This window comes from Zea mays, chromosome 2 (assembly GCF_902167145.1).
Source record: "Zea mays cultivar B73 chromosome 2, Zm-B73-REFERENCE-NAM-5.0, whole genome shotgun sequence".
NCBI classification, from domain to species: Eukaryota; Viridiplantae; Streptophyta; class Magnoliopsida; order Poales; family Poaceae; genus Zea; species Zea mays.
This window is the reverse complement of record NC_050097.1, coordinates 211,003,186-211,020,577: the sequence shown is the minus strand read 5'-3', so window position 1 is coordinate 211,020,577 and position 17,392 is coordinate 211,003,186. Positions and strand designations below refer to the sequence as shown.

General features: G+C 47.2%; 1 protein-coding gene and 1 pseudogene across 1 annotated transcript; one reads left to right on the top strand and one right to left on the bottom strand.

The window, feature by feature from the left end:
- Window positions 1-8,272: 8,272 nt before the first annotated feature.
- LOC103647742 (dnaJ protein homolog 2-like) lies at window positions 8,273-9,911 on the bottom strand (annotated as a pseudogene).
- A 2,843-nt stretch (window positions 9,912-12,754) lies between these two features.
- On the top strand, window positions 12,755-15,483 carry LOC100276080 (uncharacterized). The gene is made up of 3 exons (NM_001149959.2): window positions 12,755-13,230; window positions 14,547-14,937; window positions 15,077-15,483. Exons 1-2 carry the CDS (start codon window positions 12,856-12,858, stop codon window positions 14,934-14,936), a joined length of 765 nt encoding a protein of 254 aa, NP_001143431.2. The 5' UTR covers window positions 12,755-12,855; the 3' UTR covers window position 14,937; window positions 15,077-15,483.
- Window positions 15,484-17,392: the final 1,909 nt, after the last annotated feature.

The window sequence follows — 17,392 nt, the reverse complement described above, 5'->3', positions numbered from 1 at the left end:
GAAGTTGTTCGTCAACACGCAGCAGGCCCCTACCTGGCGCACCAACTGTCGACGTTTCGAGACCGGGGGGTCCCTGAGCCGACGAGTGAATGTCACCGCGTGCCCCAGCCCAGATGGGTCGAGCGCGAGGCCGAGCGCGAAGGGGGGAAAGCGAGGCGACCGGAGACCGGCGTGAGAGAGGTGGGAATCCCGCGGCCTTCGTGTTCGTCCCACGCCCAGGTCGGGTGCGCTTGCAGTAGAGGGTTACAAGCGTCCACGCGGGAGAGGGAGCGAGCGGCTTCAAGCGAGCGCCTGTCTCATCCTCGTCCCCGCGCGGCCAACCCTCTCTAAGAGGGCCCTGGTCCTTCCTTTTATAGGCGTAAGGAGAGGATCCAGGTGTACAATGGGGGGTATAGCAGAGTGCTACGTGTCTAGCGGAGGAGAGCTAGCGCCCTAAGTACATGCCGTCATGGCAGCCGGAGAGATTTTGGCACCCAGCTGGTGTGATGTCGTGGCCGTCGGAGGAGTGCTGGAGCCTGGCGGAGGGACAGCTGTCGGGGCTGTCGAGTCCTTGCTGACGTCTTCTTGCTTCCGTAAGGGGGCTGAGAGCCGCCGTCGTCACAGAATATGCGGGGCGCCATCATTGCCCATCTGGTGGAGCGAGCCAGATGGGACGCCGGTCTTGTTCCCCGTGGCCCGAGTCAGCTCGGGGTAGGGTGATGATGACGCCTCCTGTTGACGTGGCTGGTCTGCGCCCTAGGTTGGGCGATGTGGAAGCTCCTCCGAGGTCGAGGTCGAGTCTGTCTTCCGAGGTCGAGGTCGAGTCCGAGCCCCTGGTTCAGGTGAGGCGGAGACCGTCGGCTGAGGCCAGGGCGGAGTCCGAGCCCTGGGGTCGGGCAGAGCGGAGTTCGTCGTCTTCTGGGGCTGAGCCCAAGTCCGAGCCCTGGGTCGGGCGGAGCGGAGTTCGCCGTCTTCCGGGACTTAGCCCGAGTCCGAGCCCTGGGTCGGGCGGAGCGGAGATCGCCGTCTTCCGGGACTTAGCCCGAGTCCGAGCCCTGGGTCGGGCGGAGCGGAGTTCGTCGTCTTCCGGGACTTAGCCCGAGTCCGAGCCCTGGGTTGGGCGGAGCGGAGTTCGCCGTCTTCCGGGACTTAGCCCGAGTCCGAGCCCTGGGTCGGGCGGAGCGGATTTCGCCGTCTTCCGGGACTTAGCCCGAGTTCGAACCCTGGGTCGGGCGGAGCGGAGTTCGCCGTCTTCCGGGACTTAGCCCGAGTCCGAGCCCTGGGTCGGGCGGAGCGGAGTTCGCCGTCTTCCGGGACTTAGCCCGAGTCCGAGCCCTGGGTCGGGCGGAGTGGAGCTTCCTATGGTGCCTTCATCCGGGCCTGACTGCCTGTCAGCCTCACTCTATCAAGTGGCACCACAGTCGGAGCGGCGCAGGCGGCACTGTCCTTCTGTCAGGCCGGTCAGTGGAGCGGCGAAGTGACGGCGGTCACTTCGGCTCTGCCGGCTGGGGGGCGCGCGTCAGGATAAAGGTGTCAGACCACCTTTGCATTAAATGCTCCTGCGATTTGGTCGGTCGGTGCGGCGATTTGGTCAGGGTTGCTTCTTGGCGAAGACAGGGCCTCGGGCGAGCCGGAAATATATTCGTCGCTGGAGGGGGGCCTCGGGCGAGACGGAAATCCTCCGGGGCCGGCTGCCCTTGTCCGAGGCTAGGCTCGGGCGAGGCGTGATCGAGTCCCTCGAATGGACTGATCCCAGACTTAATCGCACCCATCAGGCCTTTGCAGCTTTATGCTGATGGGGTTACCAGCTGAGAATTAGGAGCCTTGAGGGTACCCCTAATTATGGTCCCCGACAAGATGCGATCAAAGGAAAATTGGAAACTACATGGCAAAACCATGGCTTGTGTGTGTATGTTCTAAGAATAATAGTTTATTATATTAACAAATCACGGTCTAGGTTTGAACAACCATCATTTTATTGTCCTCACCAGGGTTTTCTAAACCGTTTAGCGCAATAAAAAATGACACTTAGCAACGAAAACCCGCTGAAAAACCATCAAAATCAACGATTTGTAAGTTTAAATTAAAAAGTGCTTTTAAATCCCAGCAAGAAACCATGTTTCTGGACCGTGAAATCAGTTTTTGCTGATTTTTAGGTTTTTTTACCAGTTTGTATTTCTAAATTTAAATAAAATGGGTTTCATGAATTTGTCGGCTAGAAACCTATATTTTATTGTTTATTGTTTTTTTATTTCATTGTTTTTAACAAAAGAAATTGATTGATTTAGAAACAAAAATTAATATGAGGTTGTCGGAGAGGAAATCTCCTGCCGGCTGGCGGAACGCATCCACCCTAAATCCTAAGATGAGGAGGGGCCTAAGCGTTTTGTCTGTCTGCTAGATGGTCGATGAACACGAGTGAACACGAGGATTTAGAGTGGTTCGGGCCGCCGGAGCGTAATACCCTACTCCACTGTTTGTGTGTTGTATTGAGTTTGAGAAAGCTCGTGAGCTTTGTTCGAGAGTGTGTGTGAACTTGAGAGTCCCCCTTGTAACGTTGTGTGCCTTCCCTTTTATAGCTCGAGAGAGGCACATACAAGGATGCTGAGCCCCGACATCTGGGCCTAGGAGCATAATGGAAGGAATACATCGTAGGAATAACTAATGCAAGTCACGCGTGAGCAATCTCCTGGCGTCATAATGTCCGCAGTCCACACAGTATTGATATGCGGCGACTGCTTCCTTGGTAACGTGCGAGTCATGATGAGCGTAGTGCACGTGACAATATGTGTGTGTTGCCTGCCAGTGGAATGGACAGGCACGCCGCCTGTCGCCTGTGGAATGGACAGGGCGCTGCCTACCAGAGGAATAGACATGCCTCAATAAATGCTGAGGCGGCACATCGCCTGCCAGAGGTGAAAGGGAATTAGGCTTACACCTAGTTCCTAAATAATTTTGGTGGTTGAATTGCCCAACACAAATAATTGGACTAACTAGTTTGCTCTAGTGTATTAGTTATACAGGTGCCAAAGGTTCACACTTAGCCAATAAAAAGACAAAGTATTGGGTTTAACAAAAGAGCAAAAGGTCAACCGAAGGCACCTCTGGTCTGGCGCACCGGACTGTCCGGTGCACCAGAGGACTCCAACTCAAACTCGTCACCTTCGGGAAAATCCAGAGGCGACTCCGCTATAATTCACGGGACTGTCCGGTGTACACCGGACAGTGTCCGGTGCTCCAAGGAACGGCGCCTCAGGAACTCGCCAGCTTCGGGAATTCACAACGGCTAGTCCGCTATAATTCACCGGACTGTCCGGTGTGACATCGAAGCAACGGATACTTCGGCGCCAATGGCTACCTGCAGCGCATTGAATGCGCGTCAGCGCGCGCAGAAGTCAGGCACGCCCATACTGGCGCACCGGACACTCTACAGTACATGTTCGGTGCGCCACCGGACAACCAGGCAGGACCAGAAGACAGAGCTCCAACGGTCGAATCCCAACGGCTTTGGTGACGTGGCTGGCGCACCGGACATGTCCGGTGTGCACCGGACATGTCCGGTGTGCACCGGACTGTCCGGTGCACCATACGACAGTCAGCCCCACCAAACGGCTAGTTTGGTGGTTGGGGCTATAAATACCCCCAACCACCCACCATTCATTGCATCCAAGTTTTCACACTTCCAACCACTTACAAGAGCTAGGCATTGAAATCTAGACACACTCAAGAGATCAAATCCTCTCCCAAATTCCACACAAAGCTTTAGTGACTAGTGAGATAGATTTGCTTGTGTTCTTTCGAGCTCTTGCGCTTGGATTGCTTTCTTCTTTCTTGATTCTTTTTTGCGATCAAACTCACTTGTAATTGAGGCAAGAGACACCAATCTTGTGGTGGTCCTTGTAGGAACTTTGTGTTCCAAGTGATTGAGAAGAGAAAGCTCACTCGGTCCGAGGGACCGTTTGAGAGAGGGAAAGGGTTGAAAGAGACCCGGTCTTTGTGACCACCTCAACGGGGAGTAGGTTTGCGAGAACCGAACCTCGGTAAAACAAATCCACGTGTCTCACTCCTTATTCGCTTGCGATTTGTTTTGCACCCTCTCTCGCGGACTTGATCATATTTCTAACGCTAACCCGGCTTGTAGTTGTGATTATTTTTGATAATTTCAGTTTCGCCCTATTCACCCCCCCTCTAGGCGACTTTCAATTGGTATCGGAGCCCGGTGCTTCATTAGAGCCTAACCGCTTGAAGTGATGTCGGGAGATCACGCCAAGAAGGAGATGGAGACCGGCGAAAAGCCCACTACAAGCAACGAGAAAACTCTATCGGGAGAGTCCCGCAACAAGGAGAAGAGGAAGGAAAAGAAGAAGGAAAAGAAAACTTCTTCCCACAAGTCGCATCGGAGTGGCGACAAAATTAAAAAGATGAGGAAGGTGGTCTACTACGAGACCGACACTTCATCACCTTCTACCTCCAGCTCCGACGCACCCTCCATAACTTCAAAGCGCCATGAGCGTAAGAAGTTTAGTAAGATCCCCTTACATTATCCTCGTACTTCTAGACATACTCCATTACTTTCCGTTCCATTAGGCAAACCGCCAACCTTTGACGGTGAAGATTATGCTAGGTGGAGTGATTTAATGAAATTTCATCTAACCTCAATCCACAAAAGTATATGGAATGTTGTTGAGTTTGGAGCACATGTACCATTCGTAGGGGATGAGGATTATGATGAGGACGAAGTGGCCCAAATCGAGCACTTCAACTCCCAAGCCACAACAATACTCCTTGCCTCTCTAAGTAGGGAGGAGTATAACAAGGTGCAAGGATTGAAGAGCGCAAAGGAAGTTTGGGACGTGCTCAAAACCGCGCACGAGGGTGATGAACTCACCAAGATCACCAAGCGGGAAACGATCGAGGGGGAGCTCGGTCGCTTCCGTCTACGCCAAGGGGAGGAGCCACAAGACATGTACAACCGGCTCAAAACCTTGGTGAACCAAGTGCACAACCTCGGGAGCAAAAAGTGGGATGACCACGAGGTGGTTAAGATTATTCTAAGATCTCTTATTTTCCTTAACCCTACTCAAGTACAATTAATTCGTGGTAATCCAAGATATACACTAATGACTCCCGAGGAAGTTATCGGGAATTTTGTGAGCTTTGAATTTATGATCAATGGCTCACGGAAGATCAACGAGCTTGACGGTCCTTCTACGTCCGAAGCTCAACCGGTCGCATTCAAAGCGACGGAGGAGAAGAAGGAGGAGTCTACACCGAGTAGAACACCCATCGACACCTCCAAGCTCGACAACGAGGAGATGGCACTTGTCATCAAAAGCTTTCGCCAAATCCTCAAGCAAAGGAGGGGAAGGATTACAAGCCCCGCTCCAAGAAGGTTTGTTACAAGTGTGGTAAGCCTGGTCACTTTATAGCTAAATGTCCTATTTCTAGTGACAGTGATAGGGGTGACGACAAGAAGGGAAGAAGAAAGGAGAAGAAAAAGTACTAGAAGAAGAAGGGCGGCGATGCCCATGTTTGTCGTGAGTGGGACTCCGACGAAAGCTCTAGCGACTCCTCCGACGACGAGGACGCCGCCAACATCGCCGTCACCAAGGGCCTTCTCTTCCCCAACGTCGGCCACAAGTGCCTCATGGCAAAGGACGATAAAAAGAAGAAGGTTAAATCTAAATCCTCCACTAGATATGAGTCCTCTAGTGATGAAAATGCTAGTTATGAGGAAGATAACCTACACACTTTTTTTGCCAACTTAAACATGCAACAAAAAGAGAAGTTAAATGAATTGATTAGTGACATCCATGAGAAGGATGATCTCTTGGACTCCCAAGAGGACTTCCTAATCAAGGAAAACAAAAAACATGTTAAAGTTAAAAATGCTTATGCTCTAGAAGTTGAAAAATGTGAGAAATTATCTAGTGAGCTAAGCACTTGCCATGAGACTATAGACAACCTTAGAAATGAGAATGCTAATTTATTAGCTAGGGTTGATTCTATTGGTTGTAATGTTTCAATTCCCAATTTTAGAAATGATAATGATGATTTACTTGCTAAGATTGAAGAATTAAACATATCTCTTGTTAGCCTTAGGAAGGAAAATGAAAAATTGATTGCTAAGGCTAAAGATTTTGATGTTTGCAATGCTACTATTTCCGACCTCAGAACTAAGAATGATATATTGCATGCTAAGGTTGTAGAATTAAAATCTTACAAACCCTCTACATCTACCGTTGAGCACACTTCTATTTGTACTAGATGTAGAGATGTTAACATTGATCACATGGCTTTAATTAAACAACAAAATGATCATATAGCAAAACTAGATGCTAAAATTGCCGAGCATAACTTAGAAAACGAAAAATTTAAATTTGCTAGAAGTATGCTCTATAGTGGGAGACGCCCTGGCATCAAGGATGGCATTGGCTTCCAACAGGGAGGCAATGTCAAACTTAGTGCCCCTCCTAAGAAATTGTCCAACTTTGTTAAGGGCAAGGCTCCCATGCCTCAGGATAACGAGGGTTACATTTTATACCCTGCCGGTTATCCCGAGGACAAAATTAGGAGAATTCACTCTAGGAAGTCTCACTCTGGTGTCCCAATCATGCATTTATGTATAAGGGTGAGACATCCAGTTCTAGGCAACCAACCCATGCTAAGTTAGCTAAGAAGAAAACTCCTGATGCATCAAATGATCATGACATTTCATTCAAAACTTTTGATGCATCATATGTGCTTACTAACAAATCCGGCGAGGTAGTTGCCAAGTTTGTTGAGGGAAAACACAAGGGCTCCAAGACTTGTGTTTGGGTACCCAAAGTTCTTGTTTCTAATGCCAAAGGACCCAAAACCGTTTGGGTACCTAAAGTCAAGAACTAAACTTGTTTTGTAGGTTTATGCATCCGGGGGCTCAAGTTGGATCATCGATAGCGGGTGCACAAACCACATGACTGGGGAGAAGAAAATGTTCTCCTCCTACGAGAAAAACCAAGTGATTGAGAAGATAAAGCTCACTCGGTCCGAGGGACCGTTTGAGAGAGGGAAAGGGTTGAAAGAGACCCGGTCTTTGTGACCACCTCAACGGGGAGTAGGTTTGCGAGAACCGAACCTCGGTAAAACCAATCCACGTGTCTCACTCCTTATTCGCTTGCGATTTGTTTTGCACCCTCTCTCGCGGACTTGATCATATTTCTAACGCTTACTCGGCTTGTAGTTGTGATTATTTTTGAGAATTTCAGTTTCGCCCTATTCACCCCCCCTCTAGGCGACTTTCAAGAGGAATGGACATGCCTCAATAAATGTTGAGGCGGCACATCGCCTGCCAGAGGAATGGACAGGCGGCGCGCCTTATCCGCAATAAATGCAGAGGTTGCGTAGCCCAGAGGCCTTACGTCAGGCTCTGCCTGTTGGCTTACGTCGCGTGCAGTAGGCTACGTGGCAGCATCGGGTCTCCGACTGGGCGGGGAGCAGAAGCGTATACGATAAGATCCGGACACGTGTCGGCTCCGGACCCCGCCTGGCTTTGATCAAGGCGCGGGTATTCTCTGTCCCAGAATCCCGGGACCCGTTGTGTGTGGCCTAGACCCCCACACGGAGGGGTCCGGATCCCATCCCAGGGGTCCGGTTTGCTTACGTGGAGGTCCTGGACCTTACCTGGAAGCCCGGTCCGTATATACAGGGGTCCGACACTTTCTCATGGGGTCCGGACTCACTGTTGATACCTTGGAGTACATCGTCTTCTCTGGCCACGTGGCGGCCCCGGAGCCGTCCACGTGGTGGGGTCGGGTGTTGTTGATGGCCCAGAGTAGTCACTCGAAGCCGGAGTGAGTCACGACCTGGCCCACGCACAGTTTCATCACCGCGCGACCAAAGATAGCCGCGTGGGTACTGCGTCTTCATACAGCAGTAAGGAGTACCCCTGTTTTAGGGTACTGACAGAGATATACTAGATTTTTTTGAAGTTTTTATCATAACTTTTTCCCTGTTTTTATAAATGTTTTTAAATCTTTTGTATTTTAAAGGAATTTTGAAAACAAGAAGAGGCCGGGTTGGTTTATATAAACCGAAAAGTTACCGAAGTGTTTTCTAACCTTGGTCTCATACAAAACGAGTATTTTTTAGTATAGAGTTATCTTCAATATATTTCTGATCTCATTTCCTATTCTATCTTTTATTTAAACTTTAAACTTTAAACTAGGTCTATGCCCGTGCGTTGCTACGGGTGCATTAAAATGCATAACAATGTTAGTGATAATGTGCCATTATATAGGAACTAATCCTTAGTAATATTGCACTCTTGTAACCGAAGTATCATCAGACCAATACAAGCGAGTAAACTCAATAGTCGCCCAAAGCGAAACAGCAAATTTGCCGCAAGCTGCCTACTGCTGGGCGCACTGCACCCTCTGCCCACCCGCCTGGCACATCATCATCCTCGTCGTAGGCATCCTGGTGCTACTGCTGCCGCCTCTGCATCTCCTCTTCGATGTTCACGTCGTAGGGCATCGTCTCCTCGCACTCGTCCAGCTCCATGTCAGTGTACTGTGATACTGGCTTGGGCGGGAGAACAGCCTCCAGGGCCTTGCACTGCTCCAGGCTCAACGAGTCCGGGAACTCCACCGAGAAGTGGATGTACAGCTTGCCCTTCATGAAGGGCCTCTGATACATGGGCATGCCTTCATCGTTGATTGCCTTGAAAGAATCTGCACAAATTTAAAATAAACATAATCATACGTCAGAATCAAAGCCATGAGAATGGAATTGGACTGTTGACAACTGACATGGTACCACCAAGACACCAACAACATTTTTAGATATTAAATTTTGTTACAACATAAAAGGAATTGCAGATTTCCAATAAAAGTGTGACCATCAAAGACAATAGCTTTAACTAACAAATCAACACCATCTATATCAACTAAAAAATAGGTTGTCTACACACCTAAAATTGATTGCATAAAAAAATCAGGTGCTCACTTGGCAAAAATCATCACAGATCACATCTTAACAATCAGCAATATAGTTTAGTACCCCATTGGTTGTATAGACCAATAAATAATATAATCAGTACATATACCAAAAGGTAACAAAATGTAGCCAAATCCCCCATTGTCAATAACTAAACGCCCCTGACGAACTACCAACACCTACTTGTTAAACTCGGAAGAGTCTATGCAATGCAACCGGTTCAGGTGGTAGTGTAGCCGGCTAATCACTAGCACAAACACAAATACTGTCAAATTCAAACCGCAAGCAGCCCTGAACACAATGAATCGGATTCCTCACCAGGCTTCACAACTTCGCCAGGGTTCACAACTTCGCCAGGGTTCGATTTGATCAGCAGCTGCCTGTTATCCAAGTGAGTCAGAACAAACTGGAAGCCACACAGAGATTCAGTCAAGGTCAGTGTGTGCTCATAGAAGAGGTCATCGCCCTTTCTCTTGAACTTGGGATGCTCCTTCTGCTGGAGAACAAAGATGATATCTCCAGTGGCAGTATCAGGCTGCACACGAGCACAAGGTAGTTAGAACCCAAGGTTGCACACATTAGTTAGAACAGAAGTTTAGTTTGTGCCAGAGGAATAACTTTAGAACGGAGGACTAAGGAGTCATTACCGCTTCATCAGCTTCGCCAGGGAATGTGATCTTCTGCCCGTTCTGCATACCTTTCTAAACTACCACTTCAAGAACTTTCTTCTCTGGCACAACTTTAACACCTTTGCATTGTGGGCATCTATCCTTATCGCTGATGGTCTCTCCAGAACCCTTGCACTCATTGCAAGGATGTTGCATTTGCTGAATCATTCCATGTCCCAACTGCCGGATTTGGACCTTGAAGCCAGAACCTTGACAACCAGCACACCTCGACGAAGCTCCAGACTTGGAATTTTCATTGCAATTCATCACCATCAATCAGTCTAGCCAACCAGAACAACCATGGCTCATACATGGCTCATGAGTTGCTTCCAAGTTCCTCCACCACTCTTCAACCTCTAAATCAAATCATCAAGAACGAATTCCTCTTATATTCTGCTAAGATTAAGCATATCAATGCAATTCCTACAACACATGTATCCTTTTTATACAGTTTCCTGCTTGCTTTGCGATCACTACAATTATTAATTTAAGAAACAAAACAAAAGGAGACCAGAAATCAAACAGGCACAAAAAAGAAAAAAATCCAATCATGATCTCGTTGCACAACCAAATCGAGCAAATTATGGTCAGATACCTGCAAAAGCGACGTGACATCATTGGTTATGCCCAGCTCTCGTCGAAGCCAGCGCTTGTGGGTCTTGCTTCTCCCTATCCTGCTCCTCCTCCCACCGCTACGTCGCGGTGGCGTGCTTACCTGGTGGAATCACAACATAACTATTAGCGAGAGTGCATTCATAAATGTAGAAAAATTTGAAGAGTTTTACCTTGAACCAGAAGGCAAATTCAAGACGCCTCATGTGTTCAGTCCTGAATGGTTTATCAGTTGGTTGACTGCAACACAAATATTTAGTACGTGAGAAATTTAACTTGTACCACAAAAATAATTCACTGTCAGTTGTAGTGATGCTCAGCTATACAAAACCAACCCGATAATCTTAGTTATAAGGGATATCGCTTATAAGGTATACCGAAAATGGTATACACCAGCGGAGGTAGTTGCATCGTCGATGTCGCACTCGACAGCGTCGTCATGCTGGGAAGCAATCGGCAGACCAGGACCCTTCTAGTGAGCAACGCACATATTAGAAACTGAAGTTAATAGAGGTTGCATAAGGATGACAATTAACAAAGAGCATTCTTGAAATAAATATGAAGGTTACACATTTTATGCTGGATTTTTTGTTCTTAAAATAGATAGTGCAGAGTTTGATGTGTTTCAAATCAGTAAAGTACTTCAAAAATGAGTTTCTTTTTTATCCTAAAAGCAAAAATAGTAAACAACTTTATCATATCTTCATCACTGTTATTGAAATTTACCTAGCAAAACAATCTCAGGGTACCCAGAATTGTGACCGAGAAGCGGATTTGTAGCCTCTAAAATACATTTATTCAAATAGTGTTGGATCAATTAGATGTCCACGAACAAAACAATCCTACTAATCTGTACACCATGTGAATCCAAATAGCTGATTCTTGACTCATCCCGGCTCTACCAAATGGTGAACCTCTTAGACTTCTACAGCCTTTGAATGACCTTTAGTTTCTTCTATCCACACCAGCAGGGCTGCTCAATGTGTCGTAAGCCTTGCATTCCATCTGTTGTTGCTAATGCTGGTGATGGAGTTGTTGTTGATTTGTCGGCGCTGGCGCGATAGCATGTGAAGCTAACTCGCCGTGCTGCACCTGGATGCAGAGGATCTCAGCCTTGGCGAGGGCGAGCTGCACCTGTACCAATGGATCAATGGTTTAGACGTTCAGTGTGTGCTTTGAGATGTCTGAATAAACCTTCTAGTCCCAAACGGGGGACTTCTTGGCGAGGGTGGCGGATGGATAAGCGAAAGCCACGCCGCGAGCTCCTTGTACCTTCCAACTGTCTTCCTCTTCCTAGATAAGCGCTCGACCATGAGGACTCTACACTTCTTGGACGGCGGTGCCGTCTTCTTCTCCGTCGTGGCCGCGGACTCACCCTGCCTTGGTGGACCGGCTGCTGCTTCTGCGGTGTGGCCTCCTGGGAAGCAATCAGAGATTGGGACCCTTCTAGTGACCAACGAAAATGGTAAAGCAAAGGGAAGCTATGATAATATATGTAGAGTCACAACAACATACCCTTATCCTAGCCATATTTCTATAGCTGAGCATCACTACAAAACCAACCCGATAGGTCGGAGTTAGAGCGCGACTTGCGCGCCTCCCAGGCCGCGACGGGGATGGCGAAATCCTCGGGCCCCGAGAGCCCCAGGCTGCGGCAGAGTTCGTCGACCTCCCCCTCTACGCTCCCGCTGATCCGGAGGTCCGCTCCGGGGGCAAGGTCTAGGGAACGCGAAGGCTGGAGCCCCGGGCCCGTCGAACGCTGCTGGTCCACGGAGGACGAGAACGACCACGACGCGGCCACCGACACGGACGCCCCCGCGCCCGCCTCGTAGTCGACGCGCTTCACCGCGTTGCGGCGATCCAACCGCGTACGTGTACGGCGGGGGAGTACGGCGGGGGAGTACTTGGCGCGGGCATGCATCGCGACGGCCGGCGTGCGTGTGGGCGGCGGGGGTTTCGCGGCGGAGGTTTCGCGGCGTGGGGATGCGGCGGCCGTAAGGAGCGTCGCGGCGGGGGGATGCGGCGGCCGTAAGGAGCGGCATTTGCGGGTCACACGCGTTGTGCGGTGAATCATGGCTGGGTGGGGCCGTGCGGGCGCGCGCGGGATCGTCGTCGGCGGTTGTTTGCCGGACGGCCTGGAATCGTGGCTGGGTGGTTGCGGGCGCGAGTGTTGGGCGGGGAATCCCGGCTGGGTGCGTGCGGGCGACGGGATCCGCGGGAGGCAGGGGAGAGCGGGGGCAGTCTACAGATGACTCTTAATAGTTGTAGAGATAATATCAAACACCTATTTTAAATGACAAGATAGTATAAGCCTAACCTAGCCGGAGCCTTCTGATTTGACACGAGGATCAGTAGTGTTCGAGACTTAGATCATATTTGTTTACTCCCACGATTATATAATCCAGCGATTATATATGTACCTATTGACTTTTTAATGGGTTATCATAATTTAGATATAATTTATCTAACAATCTATGTTGTTTATTTATCTTTCAACTAAGATAGATTATTCGTATTCTATTAGGGGCGGGCGCAGGCCGGCTCGCCGTCCTCTCGTCTCGGGCTCTCGGCTCGGCTCGGCCACCCAACGGGCAAGACGACGAGGGTTTTTGCCGCCGCCATGGCGATCCCTCGAGCACGTCTAACTCGCCTGCTCCTCCACTTCGGCAGCCGGGGCTCCAGATTCCTAGCGCAACCCTTCTCTACCTCTTCCTCCGCACACGGCCTCTTCCCCTCTCTGTGGCCAACGCCGTCCACCGCCGGCGCGTGGCGGCGCGCGTTCCACGATGGGCGGCCGCGAGGGCCGCTGTGGCGGAGCAAGAAGCTGATCGGGAAGGAGGCCTTATTTGCGATCCAGGGCCTCAAGCGGTTCAAGGGGGACGAGGAGAAGCTAGCGGATTTCGTGCGGCGGTATGTGGCCAGACTGCTCAAGGCGGACAAGCTTGCCGTGCTCGGCGAGCTGGAACGCCAGGAGGAGGTCGATCTGGCTGTCAAGGTGAGGCATTTCCCCTAATTATTAACCATTTGAGCGATCTCTTGCTTCGAGAGCTATTCAGGAGCTTGATTTTGCTTAAATTGTTGTTCTAATCCACCGGGAGGCTGAGTTACAAGACGCGTTACGTTCACACTCTGGCTGAATTGTTTGTTGTTTGCTTAATACTGATAGACATTAAGCTTGAAGAAATTGATTGGAGAGGTGATGTTGACAAAATGTTGACCCTCAGGATTTACAAACATGAGATTACTTTCTCAGAGGGCATATAGTTTTGTTAGATTGTATTTGGTGGATTTGTTTAACGAAATTCTTTTGGATTAGTTGTAATGGGTGAATTTGAGCTTTCACTAATAAGTGTGAGAAGTAGTGTTATTTAGGACTGCACACCTTTAATGCTGGTTAATTGGTCAGGCAAGACTGGCACAAATGTTTGCTCTATGAAGGTGGACATTAGTTTTTTTTTATTATGTTCAAGGTCTTTGTGATTGATCAAGAGAAACTAAAATTATGGTTTAAAGTTTTAAACCAGAAATAGTTTGGTTTGGCCTTTCTTGAGATATATCTGGGATCCCTAGAATTATTTACCTTATTGTCAATTGCATTTCTTTGCCTTTTGAAATGTGTTAAATTCTCATAGTACATTCATGGCTATGCATGCTTGCTTCCAATACAGAGTCTTTTCTTTCTTGTTCTCCATTCTCTGCGGCATGTGTCTAACACGGATCAAATTTTAGGCAACAGGCTGAGTATGTTTTCAAGTGATAAGTTTTTAATGAAGTGAATTCATGTACTCCCTCCGTTCTTTTTTTATTTGTCGTGGTTTAGTTCATAAATGAACTAGCGGGCGACAAATATTCTAGAACGGAGGTAGTATTTCTTAAGGCAGAGATATTGTGATCTATGCTGCAAAAAGAACATTGCAATATCACAGGGTTTAACCAAGTTTATCATTTCCATGGAACACTAAGGCCCTGTTTGTTTCCTTCCAGGACTATATAAGATTATATAAACACCTATTGACCTGCCTATGAATTATCATAATCTGGGTATCTAGATTACATAATCCACCTAACATCTCGACTTATTTAAGCTGGGTTATATAATCTAGAGAGTAAACAAACAGGGCCTAAATTCGTGAAATGGTATTCTCATCATTTCAGTGGAATAGTTTGCAACAAAGGATTATGTACCGAGTAATAAATTTATTCTCTAAACATGATGGCATTTTCATCGTACACATTTATTCCATTTTGAAATGGTGTTTTCTGATGCTTACTTTTGTTGACCTTACTAGTTTATAAACCTTTGCTTATCAGATGTTTAGGATCATACAAAAGGAGGACTGGTATAAACCAGATATTTACATGTACAAAGACTTGATTATTGCATTAGCCAAATGCAAGAATATGGAGGAAGCAATGGTAATCTGGGGGAACATGAGAGATGAGAACTTGTTTCCTGACTCACAGACTTATGCCGAAGTAATAAGAGGATTCTTGAGATATGGCTCCCCATCAGATGCAATGAATATTTACGAGGACATGAAAAAGTCACCTGATCCACCAGAAGAGTTACCTTTTAGGGTATTGTTGAAGGGTCTTTTACCTCACCCACTGCTAAGAAATAGAGTAAAACAAGATTTTGAAGAGATGTTCCCAGAAAGGCATATCTATGATCCTCCAGAAGAAATTTTTGGCATGCACTGAGGTAAGGGTATTCATAGCCACATGAACCTTCTCAACCTTTAATTATAACCATATCATTTGGTTGCTCTACTGATTGTTTTAGTTCTTGTATCTAAAGACCATTCCCAAGAAATTGATTTTTGTGGTGGAAATTTATTCAGGTATATTCAGAGGCATGAATGTGTTTATCAATTGGATGGTCGCGTTGCAATAAATGGGCGAAAACTGAGAAGCTGATTATTCTGATTTCTGATAGACAGATTAGTTGTCCATATCATTGTGCTGTCCTTTGTTGTTCAGCCAAGCTCATTAATACTGGGCCATCTATTCAACTCAACCAGTACAACTTTGCATGGTTGCAATGCCTGATCTTATGAGTAGTAACAGAAAAAAAATGTGTTCTTCTTTGGGCCCACTTGTATGATTACGTTGTTAGAACAATGTACTGGCGTCTGGCTACATTCATGTCGTTCCTTCCCTAACTGCATGAGAGACCTACTTCGCATGAACATTGTGATGGTACCTCATTTCGTGACCCTGTTGAGTTTATGGGTGATGATTATTGTTATTTGGTCCCTGATGATTTTGAGAGTGAGACTCAGAAAGTAGAAGTGCAGCAAGTGGATATTGTGAAATGCTTTGCCTAAGAAAGTGTACATATTGCTACCCTATAAACAACTGCTGAAAGTGCGATTAAGGTCAGCATAAATGCCTCCGAAAATGTGCTAGAGTGGTATATCAAACAAAATACTAATTTTGAACCTACAGGGACTCCAAAACATTGGCTAGATACTTTGTTAATATAAATATGGGTCTACCTTCTGGTTTGTACACTTGTCATTTATATGTGCTCTGCCAGAAGCCAATAGTTTTTATGCTCCATGTTGCCCTGAATGATGCGTGTTCCAATCGAGCTGATTATTGTCGAGTCAGTGCTGTTGAATCATTTTGCTTGTTTAGATTATTCAGTTTGTTGAATAGATGAACAAATTCCAGCTGTTCTTGGTGATTTAGCATAGTTCTTGTAAACTAGAGAGTATTTCAAGTGTTATTTACAGTTGAAAAAGATAACATCTACTGAGGTCAAAAGGATATCGAAGTAGGAGTGGACCAGTTTACACGGAAGCATTATTACCTGTAAAACAGACAGTTTCCTGACTGATCTGCAAGACTGCAACTAGAAGCAGACTTAGTTGTAAGTGGTAACGTTCATCTGATACTGAACCGGCTACCACCAATTTCATCGAGTTCCCTACAGTTGACACCGAAACTTCATCTTAATAACATATCAGACGCAAGCTCAAGTTGATCACATGACTCGGCAGAAGTGTCCAAGAAATGAACATGTTTTAACTGGTCACGAATCTGGCTTGGTTCTTAAAAGCTGGAGGAGAGTCAAGTGTGTCATTGGAAGATGAAAGCAAAACATCTGATACTAAAGCGGCTATCGTCAAATTGATCTGGTTCACTACCGTACCGTTGACACACTGCAGTTTCACCTGAATAGTATACAATGACAGTTGACAGGCCCAAGTTGATCACGTGATTCACAGCAGCAGTGTCATCGCAAGTACAGCACTTCGCACCTGATGAGCACAGCACAGTGCAGTGCTCATCGCGCCATTGTCAACGACGAAGCCCTCTTGCACCAACCAACGGCAAAAAAAATATGCACGGAGGAATCTCTCGGACGATGCATGCATGACCAAGACACAAAGCACTGGAACAGCATCTCACGGGATGCTTTGCTCTGGGGAAGGTCTGCTCCGAAATGGAGATCTTAACAAGAATTCAGTACCACCGATTTATCATTTATGTCGTATATGGCGAGCAGGTTAACGATGTCAGGATCGTATGATGAGCAGGTTAATCATGCCGGAATCATTGATCGGCAGGTTAATGATGTCAAGATCATAGGTCCTGAAACGACGGACAGCTCATGTTGGTACAGAGAAGACAGCCTGAATATTAATCGAAGGCTCTGAATATCTCTGCGGTGTTGGGTTAATTTAGTGTTATATTATGTGGTCTGTGAAAATATAAGTATAATTACTATGTTCTATCGTTAAATTAGTTTAAAATTAATTAGAAATTAATTATTATACACGTTTTTTTTTGCTCTGTCTCAAGAGCCAGCTCGATATGGAGCCCTAACGAGGGGGCTGGTTGTCCTGGACTTGTCGGTACCGGAGAGGAATCTGCTTCTTGCACCATATAAAACCGAGCTGCTGGCTAAATCCTGTCTGGTGGTTCCTCCACACATGCGATGGCACGATGGAAGTGCATTGTGCAGTATCCAATCGGAAGCATCTTCGCCGATAACGTGGGTCACATAGGTTAACGGCACTGCCCGATTTCTGTGAGACACTGAAAATTCAGTGATTAATTCTGTTCCCGTTGAACCCTCAAAAAAGAGAAATTGGACCACGAAATGCTTGATTCACTGATACCAAGAAAATCTGCCCCTTTCTGAGGCT